Source organism: Bos mutus, chromosome 7, assembly GCF_027580195.1.
Source record: "Bos mutus isolate GX-2022 chromosome 7, NWIPB_WYAK_1.1, whole genome shotgun sequence".
NCBI classification, from domain to species: domain Eukaryota; kingdom Metazoa; phylum Chordata; class Mammalia; order Artiodactyla; family Bovidae; genus Bos; species Bos mutus.
In genome coordinates this window covers 27,272,726-27,285,452 of record NC_091623.1, presented here as the reverse complement: position 1 = coordinate 27,285,452, position 12,727 = coordinate 27,272,726, and the positions used below count along the sequence as shown (strand labels likewise).

General features: G+C 39.2%; 1 protein-coding gene across 6 annotated transcripts in view; it reads right to left on the bottom strand.

Moving 5' to 3' along the window:
- CAST (calpastatin) overlaps positions 1 to 12,727 on the bottom strand; it is a 131,720-nt gene that overhangs the window by 107,330 nt on the left and 11,663 nt on the right. For all 6 annotated transcript variants that reach the window (XM_070373166.1, XM_070373165.1, XM_070373168.1 and 3 more), the window contains exon 2: positions 6,805 to 6,867. In XM_070373166.1, coding sequence (XP_070229267.1) covers positions 6,805 to 6,867 — 63 coding nt within the window. The remainder of the gene's footprint in view (positions 1 to 6,804; positions 6,868 to 12,727) is intronic.

The following is a 12,727-nucleotide window of genomic DNA, read 5'->3' as shown; positions in this document are numbered from 1 at the left end:
GCTCTAAAGCAATAAGGGGCTTACCTTTATTGCCAAACAAGTTCTCCTCATTGGCTAGTAAAAGTAATAACAGTAGTAATAATAATAACCGTGATAGCAGCTAACACCGTCGCATGTCCCAGGCACTGTTCTAGACACTTCATTTGCTTGGTCTCATTGATCTTCACATTAACTCATGTAGAACCTATCGCTGTCTCCATGGACACATGAGAAAGGTACCCTTAGGGAGGCAAAGGAATCTGCCTAAGAACACCCAGCTAGGAGGTTGCAGAGCTGGGGACAAGTCCACACACTGGGACTCCAGGGCCTGCTCTCAGCAACTACAGCGTGCTGCCTCTTTAGGCACCGTGGACTGGGGGCGGGCTAACTGGGGAGCTTTTCAGCGCTCCCACGGCACATGAGAAAGAAGATGCTCTTACAGTGGTCTCAAGACGGCAAAGAATTTTTGTCCTGAATTTGAGAAACTCCCTGTGTTTTTCTCAGAATTCAACCTGAAAACATGTCTTCCAATAAACAGGCTGTGTGAATGGCTACATAATGGCTGGTATTCTAACCGTAGGTTTTGACCTTAAATCCATAGATGGCTGGCGAAGACCCATATGGCAGGCTCCACGTAAGAAAATACAAACTCTATTACGTGCGTACACAAGTATCAGGCGCTGAGACGCAAGCAGTACCTAAAGCACGTCATGACGACACACGCACAGAACGAGGCCCACGCACCGGAAACCAGTCAGAGAAATTCCAGAAAAGAGGCGACATGGAATGCTCCTGAAGCCCTACACCTCAAGCCCTTCTGGTGAAACTCATGAGGAGCTACACACAGTTAATAAACAGAACAGAGTCCGCAGTGAAGGCCTACTTCACAGGTTATACCCGAAGGAGGCTAGAAAAGGGGAGACTGGATTCAAGACGTGAAAGAGAGTCATTAGGAGACCACTCCGGGAATTGCTACTACAAAATAATCTCGACAGCAGTTTTCTAATCATCTTCTCACAGAAGAGGCTGGAATTTGACTCAACAACAAAGGAAGTCAGGGAATTGCCAAAACTGAGGTAAAATCTCCACCCTGACAGTAACTGAGCAGGACCCTGTGGAGGCTTCCCGGGAAAGACCACCTCCCACCCCCTCACCACATCCTCCACTGCCTCTGGTTTGCAGAAAAACTTTGGCCTCCTAGGCCTTGCCTGAGTTCCAAAAAAGACATTTAATCAGATAAGTGAGAAGAAGGAAAACAGTCAAGAAAGATGCCGTTTTCCTGAAGACTGAGACAGTAAATCTCATAAAATGATACACTACAAGAAGAAAATTTCAGAAGACTGTCTGCATCCTTAATAGGAAACGAGATGGCATTGCCCCCGTGAAAGCCAGGTAGAGAGCCACAGACACAGAGAAGATGGAGATGGGAAAATAACAGAGTGAAACAGAGAGAGAGGTCAGGAAGACTGGATTAGAGAGGGGTACAATGCAACAGGGGAAAAGGCAAAATTTAAACCTGTATTGGAAGTTTCAAGGAGCAGAATTTAAATGACAGAAATAAAAATATGGGGGATAAAGTTCAGAAACTCTAGCAGAATACAAAGGTGAAGGTTAAAGAGAAAACTGAGGCAGGTGCCTAATGAATGTCTGATCTCAGAACTATATGTATGGTTAAAAAGAAACTGAAATAAGACCGATAATTACATAATAGACACTCTAGGAAAAAATTAATAGAAAAACACACATGTAGGCACATCCTGGCAATTTTTTAAATTGTAAGAATAAAAGAAAAAGAAATCACAAATGCACCAAAGCAGGAAAAACAAGTTCTCTAAAAATAAATAACAATTAGGCTGCCTCAGACATCTTTTCTATAGCACAAAAAGTCAGAAAACTATGGAGCAACAGGTAGAATATTTTAAGGGAACAGAACTGGTACCCCAAAACATACAATTTTGTAGTAGCACCTTGTGTGAGGCCAGCAGAAAAGCATGCTGAGATCCACACAGATGCAGAAAATCACCATCCATATGCCTTCATTGAAAAATAAATTATCTTAAAAATATTTTAGTTAATTGGAAAATAATAAAAATTTAGAATTAAAAAAAATTGGAAACTGCAATTGAAAAGGATTTTGGAACTTCCTTTAGTGAGTTTAGCCTTTCAAATCGGACACCCAGCAGAGTTCTGGATCTCCAGGTAAGACAGATGGGGACTGCCCTTGGGGCACATTTTCAGAGTTGCCTCCTTCTTGGCACTGGGACATGAACTTGTCGAGCACAATCAAGTCCCCACAATTAAAGTGGACAAGAGATTGTAATGACTTAACACCCCCTAAAATAACATTTGCTGTGGCACTTTTCCAGAATTTGCTAAGGACGGCTTTATCACTTGTTGGCAGGAACACTGTCCCAGAAAACTTGTTAACAAGAAACTTGTTTTCCTCTCTCAAACACACAGCACCAAATAATAACCAGATTAAATATTATGTGAAATGCCAAGGTACTTAAATACGATTTTCTATGTATTTAAAAGTGGAAGTGTTAGTCGCTCGGTCATGTCCGACTCTTTGTGACCTCATGGGTTGTAGCCCACCAGGCTCCTCTAGTGGGCTCCATGTCTGTGGAATTCTCCAGGCAAGAACACTGAAGTGGGTTGCCATTCCCTTCTCCAGGGGATCTTCCCAACTCGGTGGGACCAGCATCTTTTACATCTCCTGCTTTGGCAGGCAGATTCTTACCACTAGCGCCACCTGGAAAACCCCATGTATTTAAAAGCCACACACAATGATGACTCCTCTCAACTGGAAAATATTTATCTATCACAAAGCACATTGTTTATCATCTTTAGTCTAGGCCCTTTTAGTCTAGTAATGTTCCTTTGTTATCTCAGCTTAAACATAAAATATGGCTTCCCTGGTGCCTCAGATGGTAAAGAATCTGCCTGCAATGCAAGACACCCAGGTTAGATCCCTGGGTCGGGAAGATCCTCTGGAGAAGGGAATGGTTACCCATCCCGGTATTCCTGCCTGGAGAATTCCATAGACAGAGGAGCCTGGTGGACTGTGGTCCATGGGATCGCAAAGAGTAGGACAAGACTAAGTGACTAACATGAACACACATAGAAAAAAGATGAAGGAAAATACTCAAAGATAGAAATAGTGGCCATTTCTGTAGGGCTGGAATTCTAGATGACAGTGTTTATTTCTTTAAAATTGTTGATACCTTCTAAATTTTCTTTAGAAGAAACATATTGAAATACGTTTCTATAATGATATGTAAGAGCTGCATCATTATTTAAAAGCTACAAAAATCAGTATATATAATAACTATGAACATATAATATCATCACAATGATTTGAGAGTACACACAAAATTTTGTAGCAGCAGTGATAACTTAAGTGGTAAGACAGGGTAAATACTTTTGCTTTTCACAAGTACATATTACTTTTGCAATTAAAAAAGACTAATCTCATCAAGAGAAAAAATATGTTAGAAAGAAATTTTAAAATGTTGGAGTAATTCATGGACTTTAGAAGCAGGAGAGGTAAACACACTGAGGGAAAGAATACCACGAAAGCTGTTATGGTACAGAGAATTTATCAAATACCTTCAAGGAGCAGTTTAGACTCTATACATCTCCCTTTCTTTACCTATAAAATATATCCATCATTAAATATGAAGTCCTTAAAACAGGCTCTGTGAGATCGTGTGCATCCCATGTCTTAAATTCTATTTCTCAGGACGTCACGGAAATATGCTGCTAAGATGCTCACACTCCCCCAGGGTGGTCAGATGTGTCAGTCAAACACTTTAAATAGATTTGATTGCAGGTTTGGAAAGACAACTTTGTTCCACTGTATTTAAAGGTGCTGCTAAATGTTTTCATTTTTCTCTTTCCTACTCTGTAGTCATTTTATCTTTGGTTTTTTTAGTCCATTCAACTTTTGGTCTTACAGTTCCTCTACACCTGAGAAGAACTTAAGTTCTTAACAACTGTCACAAAAAACAAAACATACATTTTCAAAGAAACTTACTCAACTCCATCCTCAAGCATTTATACTGCAAATGCAACATGACAAATGATATTTTAGTTGCAATAGTCTATTAAAATAACTGCAGACATCCTAGGATCACTTAGTGGGTGTATAGGAGTAATATTCAAGATAAATAAAAACCATTTATGGCAGCAGAAGAGAAAGAACTCTGAAATTCACACAGCTGCATTCATCCCCAGGTAGTTTTGCCTATGACAATATCATAATGGTTCTTGTCTGATCCTAATCATTTTCAATCCTGGTTAAATCTTCCCGAAGCCCTTCTCTGTACCCTTTTTCTTGCACCTCCAAATGAAAGGCACTGGAGAAGTATCCCTGAGCAGAGAAAGCACATTTTCAAACTGACTTTATTTCAAAGGCCTGGCTTAGTCCTTGGAAGCTTAACTAGTATGTTTGCATATGCTTGGGGACAACAAGCTGTTTACTCTTTGGAGGTAGATGCTAGTTTGAAAATGGATAACCAAACCCCCCCAATAAGCTTCTTAATCTTACTTCTTGTTCAACAGAACAGCAGATAAGAAAGCATTTGTGCGAAAGAATCAGTTTTAGGAAATCTTTCCCTAGTAATCTGAAGACGATAGTAACTGGTTGTAGATGGTAGGCAGGGCAGATGACAAGTCCAGACTGCACGTGGTTTTATAATCACGAACATAGAGTAAAAATAATGCCTAACGGATGATTTCCTTGAATGGTCTCCAGGGCCAGAATATGTCATCCATGACATACGAAATGAGAGACTCCTTGGAGACAGACTACATTAGAAATATAACTAGACCACTAGATGATTCAACTTACACATCCGTCCACCCTATCAAATAGATACGGGCAGAATTTGGCGAGATAATAAGCAGTCTTCAGTCTCAGGCTATCTGAACCTCTGCAGTGATTTATGTCACGGGAGCAGGGCGAAGCCTGGCTCTCCTCTCTGTCAGCCAGCTGGGGTGGAGCAGAACAGACCCAGATGACCAGGTTCTGGCACAAACGCAAGAGCTGTGAATCTGAATTTCCCAGACGTGTTATGAAACAAAGTCAGACTTGCTTCAACTGCTGATAAAGAAAAGAAAAATTCTTTCTTTCTTCTCCTGAGATGGAAGCTTAGCCTTTCACTTTCAAAGAACTGCAAGCACAGTCATCACACAGACACAGAAGTCTTGAATTCTCCTCTGATTGTACTGATAACAGGACTCCTTATCAATTTTCCCAAGCCCTTTATAAAAATGAAAATGAGGCATTTTATAGTCCAGATATTAAAAGAGATCTAACACTGGGGGAGCAGCTGCTGCCTTAACCAATGATATCTGTACATTCAAGACATAACATTTAAGCTTCCACATAAAAACGTAATTGTTGAGAATAATCCTCTAAGATCTAGGATTCTTAGAATTAGGTCACTATCCACTTGATTGAACTGGAAGATTTCCTTTCTTGTGCAAATGTTTTCAACTTGATTAATATTAACATAAAGAATAACATCTAAAAACATTATTTCCTGATCTGGACAATAAAGAGACACTATAGTTGTCTCTTTATTCAACAGGAAACCTATTTGGTAGATAACTTATCTGGGAAGATATTTAAAGAGAAGGATTGATAGGGGAACTGAGTGATATTAGGTACATAGATCTTCATGCTAGTAAAAGTTGGCTTGTTCTCATGGAAAAAAAGTTTAAATAATTTAACTAAGAGCCAGGATAAAACCTTAATAAAAGTTTATTTTTACTTTGTAAAGAAAATTTTCTTCCATGGAAACAAAAATATTCACTGCAGATTTGCATGGTAAGAAATAATCTAAATTATATTGACTTGGGTGTTGGTAATGGAAACAATAGTAGACAGCTGAGGACTAAACCTTCGTGCAGAATTCATAGCAAGATCTAGTCATAATGGCTCCCTTCATATTGAATATACAGAAATATATGGACTATTTCAAAACTGCAGAAAATAAGCAGAAAGAGAAGCTAGATTTCTGGAAGCATGTTAATAAGAGAGAAAAACCAAAATGGTTACTCTATGCTTTTTAAATTTCCAGGTACCTTTCAGGACCTGGCTCTTTTACAAACTGGGATGAATGATGATAATTATTTCTACTGAATGAAGATGAATATTCCATTGAGATTTAAAATGTAAAAAGCAGCAAAAGGAAGCAAGCCTAGGACCCTCTCAGAGGCTAGCACTTTCACACGACCCATTCATGGAGACCAGACGATGCTGATAGTGAACATAATGGGGTATCGTTCAGTGAAAGGAGAAATTCACTGACTCAAAGACAACCCATCTGAAAGTGAGGCTTGCTTCCACTAGTATTTCCACAGGATGGAACCAAATAAAAATAGTCTTTTTCTCTCCCTTTTGTTTGTGAACCTGAATGACTGGTTTAGTCTAGGTTATCACTGTTCTTTCACAATGACTCTCATAAAAAAAGATTTCCTTTTCAACAGTAGCATTTGGTTTCCCTTCTGTATGTTTTTGTTCAAAAAAAAAAAAAAAAAACAGAAAAAACAGTTAAGATTCACCAATTCCTATAGAGACAACACCCTAAATAACTGAGTTCTCCTAAATGAAAACTATTTCTGGAGGAAATAGATCCTCTCTGAGGAACACTTTATTTATTTTAATGATTTCCACTTACAGCATTGAAGCAGCTCTTAGTTAAAACTAAATTTGCCAACATTTTAGTAGGAGATATTTGCTACCTCATTATTTATTTCATGATAGAATTCACAATTTAAAAACAGGAGAAAATGAAAATTCAGTATTGTAGAAATTACCTCATCTGATCCTTTCTTTTCTCCTGACTTGGAAGGCGATCCACTGGTTTTTCCACTGACATGCTGTAAAAATATTAAAAGAGATAACGTTTAATAGAGGGAGGTGATACAAGATTATATAATAGTGACTTTAATCCCAAAGGGCTAAATACACAGACTGTAAAAACAAGGACACCTTTAATCTTCCTCCTGAGAACTGTTAATAATTCTCCATTGACATAGGTGGCCTTCAAAAATAAAGGGAAGCTATAGACATTTATTTGGGATGCAGAAAGTAAGTCTGTAATTAACCAGACATAGATCTGATGGTGGTGCCAAGGCGGCATCTCGTCTCCTACAAAATGCCTCCTGGAATTTCAAAGCCCAAATTGCCAGCATAGGCGACATTTGGTTCCTCATGGAGATGAGATGTCTGAGGACCATGTTGAGCTGAAGCCATTACTTAAGCCTCAGTTCAGCATAAACTCAAGGGAGGAAATTCTCTGGAGTTCTGTCTACTTACCAAAACAGAAAGATAAAGCGTGCATCGGGAAGACCATACCTCCAACGTTCATTATTTATGGCTTTAGGATTTCATTATGTCCTAAATCAGAATTATTTTTCTCACAAGAACACTGGTGATGAATGGGAGTATTTTTGCATGCATGCTGGGCTGCTTCAGTCATGTCTGACTCTTTGCGACCCTATGGACTGCAGCCAGGAAGGCTCCTCTGTCCATGGGATTCTCCAGGCAAGAACACTGGAGGGGATTGCCATGCCCTCCTCCAGGGGATCTTCCCAACCCAGGGAGCCAATTCGCATGCTTCTCTGACATCTCCTGCGTTGGCAAGGAAGTATTTTTATGTGGTATATAAAAGCGTCAAGTAGTTTACACGCTATTTGGTTTGATAAGAAAAGAAGCCATGAACATTATTGTACTTTTTAAAATATTTATTTTATTTACTTTTGGTGGCATTGGGTCTCAGGTGAGGTGTGTGGCCTCTCTAGTTGCTGGGGTGGTGCTTAGTCACCCCACAGTATGTGGGATCTTATTTCCCCCATCAGGGATCAAACCCTCACCCCCTGCACTGAAAGGCAGATTCCCAACCACTGGACCATTAGGGAAGTTCTCATTCTTGAATTTTTTTGAGAAATGAAAATATTTTATGTTCCTGAAAATTAGGGACAAAGAATTATTTCTTATACAAGTGGGATACACAAGAAAGTGGGAAAAGGAACCTAAATATAAGAAAATGAAAAGCTCACTATTGGGTCTTAGCCCAATCATCTTTAGTTACATTGAAACATAAAACCCCATCATGTTCCCTAAAGTGGAATCAAAACCTGGATATGCATGTCACTCAAGTTATTCAAATTAAAAAGAATGGCAATAACAGTAATAATAGTAATAATAATGTTTATCATTTTTTATTACTTACAGGAACTTTCATATATATTTTTATCTGATACAAAAAAAGATGCTCACGTGAGTTCATGGATTAAAAAAAATTAAGAATAAAAGTCATGTGATGTGCTTTTCACAAAAAGATACACCCAGTAAATGAGAAAAGCTTGCAAAGCTGGTTTTCTGACAGCAAATCTATTGTCTCTATACTATGATAAGAGCTTCCCTGATGGCTCAGTCGGTAAAGAATCTGCCTGCAATGTAGGAGACCTGGGTTTGATCCCTGGGTTGGAAAGATCCCCTGGAGAAAGAAATGGCAACCCACTCCAGTATCCTTGCTTGGGAAATCCAGTGGACAGAGGAGCCTGACAGGCTATACTCTGTGGGATCAAAAGAGTTGGACATGACTTACCAACTATATCACACATACTATGATAAATAAAACAAGATAATATTTCTTTAAATCATATCAACAGATATTTTTGTAAAATAAGAAGGCTAAGCAATATTAGATATGTGCAGTAGTTCTTTGTATAAAAACTAGAAATAAATCACTTTCACAAATGGAAAACTTTCCCCCAAACAGAAACCTCTCATGAATTTCTGCCCACAGAAAAGCAGGCAGACTGCAGTAGCTTGGTGAATGAAGCTCTCTACAGGGCTTGTTTCACCCAGATGACCTAGTCAAGAGTTTGCCCACCCCTGGAGAAGGAAATGGCAACCCACTCCAGTATTCTTGCCTGGGAAACTTCATGGACAGAGGAGGGGGTGGTGGTTTAGTTACTAAGGTGTGTCCTGCTCATGCGACCCCATGGACTATAGCTCACCGGGCTCCTCTGTCCATGGGATTCTCCAGGCAATACTGGAGCAGGTTGCCATTTCCTTCTCCAGGGGATCTTCCCGACCCAGGACTTGAACCCAGATCTCCTGCATTGCAGGAAGATTCTTTACCAACTGAGCTACAAGGGAAGCACAGACAGAGGAGTATAGCGGGCTATATTCCATAGGGTCACAAAAGAGGTGGACACAACCTAGCAACAACAAAAATGTTCATGTTTACATTTACAACATTATTTATAATTGTCAAGACATGGAAGCAACCTGTATCCATCAACAGATGATGAATAAAGAAGATGTGGTGTGTGTTTTTTAAAAAAAGAGTTTGTCCACAGTTGAGAGCAATAGCTATTGAGTAATTAATGAATCTTGAAAAAACAAGAGCCATTTAAAAGCCCACATATATATGTCAGAGCTAGATGGCCATTGATAAGCTTTAAGAATAATAGGTGAGCAAAAGAGAAGAATTATTCAGTGTTTGGAGAGAGAATTTGAGAGGGATGGGTCTACATGACACAAATTTATTCAATTTGTCTCCTTTCAGAACTGGTAAATTTAGAACCATGATATCAAATTCATTTTTATCACCAATTCTATATATTTTTCAGATTAGATATAGGTAATATCTAGTCACAACAATACCCACTGTTTGAGCATACACACTGAACATACAGCCTCATTTACTTTTAGGAAGTATGATTACTCCATTTTAGAAATGTGCTTACTCGCTGAGTCGTGTCCGACTCTTTGTGACCCCGAGGTCTGTAGCCCACCAGGCTCCTCCATGGGATTCTTCAGGCAAGAATACTGGAGTGGGTTGCCATTTCCTCCTCCAGGGGATCTTCCCAACCCAGGGACTGAACCCACATCTCCTGAGTCTTCTGCATTGGCAGGCGGATGCTTTGCACTAGCACCACGTGTGAAGTTCCATTTTAGAAATGAGAATACAGACACACAACTCGCTCTTGTCTTGGGCAAGGCTCCATGCTCTCTGCAAGGTCCCATTTCGGTTCTTGCTCAGGTGGGAAACATACATTACGATCTACCCTACAGTAAACACGCAGACAGCCTTTTCTCTTTAAAATAAAGGTAGATAGATATCTTACTATAAAACGTTTATAAAGTTGATTCCCTGGTATTTCAAAATTGCAGTCCTCCAGATTAACCAACATCATCAGTTACTTGCTTCCACTGAAATGCTCAAAATCTCTCACAATTACATACTTTCCAAATAATAGTTTGAGAGGGATATATATAAATATATATATATATAAATATATAACAAATGCTTTTTTTGCTTAAAATGTCTATTATAAATATATGTTTTACAAAATGAGGTTTTAAAAAGAAAATGCTTTTTAAAATGTTGAATTGTAATGACAAATTATAAAAATTATGTACTATAAGAATTGTCATTTTTTAACTTCAAAGAAAGATTTGCTCTCAATAGAGTAAGTATAATAATATAAATAAAAATCACATAGTGAAATGACATTTTTTAGTAACTATCAGGATTATATTTTTTCTAGTTTTTTTAACCTGGCTTTTTATTATAAAAATTTTCTAACATACAGAAAAGTTGAAAGAAAAATATCCATAGTCCCATCACTGAGAGTCAACAACTATTAACTATTGTTGCCATATACTGACATCTCATCATATATTATGGACAGACACATGATCTACATATATTTGCATATGTACCAGCATTTGAAAGTAAATTGAAGATATCCTGAGACTTTACCCCTAAACATTTTATCAAGCATGTCCTTAAACTGAGGACTTTTTCCTCTATAATTACAATACATCCTCACTCTAACAAAACTCTAATAGAATTAATAAGAATTACCTAATGCCATTCAATTTCCAGTAAATGGAAACTTTATAAGTGAATCATTGCCCTGACCAAGAAATGGCGCTTATTCATATTCAGTAGCTGGTGCTGTGCTGTGCTTAGTCGCTAAGTCGTGTCCAGCTCTTTGCAATCCGATGGACTGTAACCCGCCAGGCTCCTCTGTCCATGGAATTCTCCAGGCAAGAATACTGGAGTGGGTTGCCATGCCCTCCTTCAGGGGATCTTGCCAACCCAGGGATCGAACCCAGGTCTCCCACACTGCAGGCGGATTCTTTACGATCTGAGTCACCAGGGAACCCCATTCAGTAGCTTATTAATGATACAAAATCAGTTATATCTTTTCATTGAGAGAGATTCAAAGTGCCTGATTTCTACATTCATGGAATAACTGTGTACTTTCCACATACTTTCCATTCTGCTGATGAAATAAATGTTTGGAAATTATACATTTCAGATTTGATCCAGCTTAGGAAGCTGCAGCAAGTATCTCAAAGAGTGAAGAAAGAAACCTTTGTCTACTATCACTACATGTAGTTGGTGGGTCAGGATGAGCTGAGAGAAACATGGAAAAGGGACTGAACCACAAACCTGAAATATCCAGGCAGGACTTTTCTGTAAGAGTGGAAAGAAACTAACATGTTCTAAGCATCTCCTTTGTGAGCCCAGCACTGGGCATTTCCTCTCTGTGGTCTCCTTGACTGCCATAGCAGTAAAAAAGAGACACAACTGGCAGCTCATTTTATTGATAAAGAAATAGAATGTGAAACGTAAGATCCTCCTCAGTCACACTACATGTCAGCTACATGTGTGGGTTATAGTCTGGAAGCCAGAGACTGGGCTGGTTAAGCTAGCTGAAAACTTTTGATGCCTGTCAAGAAAGTCTCAATCCAATGCTCTAAAAGGAAAACAACTCAAAAAAAAATCAACAAAACCCAGATAAAGCCTTCCTATTCTAAAACTGTTCTTTTTTGTGTGTGTGTGAAATTAATCAGACACACACTACCAAAGTGTCATCCTGTTTTAGGAAGTTTTAGGAGCTGGACGGGAGCAAAGACAGGAAGTGCAGGATGCCGGTCCTAAAGTAGGAGACATTTCACTCGGAGGATACGGCCCTGGAAGCCAGGAGCTAAGATGAAAACACGTGAAAGAACAAGAGTGACAGGAGTTTAGAGGCAGAGAAAATATCAGATAAAGGGTTTTTTGGTCTTGCTTCAAAAAGAATTTTCCAACCTGTTTCCACCTCCTGGCATTGCTATATATTTGGTAAGCATAGCTGTCCTTTGTCCTCATTCTAGAAGACAGCACTAATATGCATACAATTTTCTGCCCTAGCAATCTCACAAACGTCTCAGGAAATCAACAGGAGCAAGGAGCCATGAAGCTTGGCACTGTGCTCCCACCCAGCTAAGGACGTATGCCAGCGCCAGGCTTTGGCTCTGCAGCATTTTGGGGTCGCCTCCCCAGGGCAACCCAGATACACCCTGACACACTCAGAGACAAGGGTATGTGTCACAGGATGAGCTGAAGCTCGAACTTCTACACATACAAGAAGAGAAGGAAGACAGACAAAAATTGAGCTTCTGCAAGCCTAAGCTCAGCTGTGAAAGAGCATCAAAAGCTAGTGTGCTTCTGAAATGCCTCTGTTAGATTTAAACCCCCCCCAAAAAGGTACTGAGTTTCATTTAAGGGTGACAAAAACATTGTAAAATGATCTTAAAGTGATGCTTGGACAACTCTGTACTCAGTACTAATAAAATAATAATACTGAGTTAATAATAAAATGGGGCTTCCCTTGTGGCTCAGCTGGTAAAGAATCCGCCAACAATGCAGGAGACCTAGGTTCAATC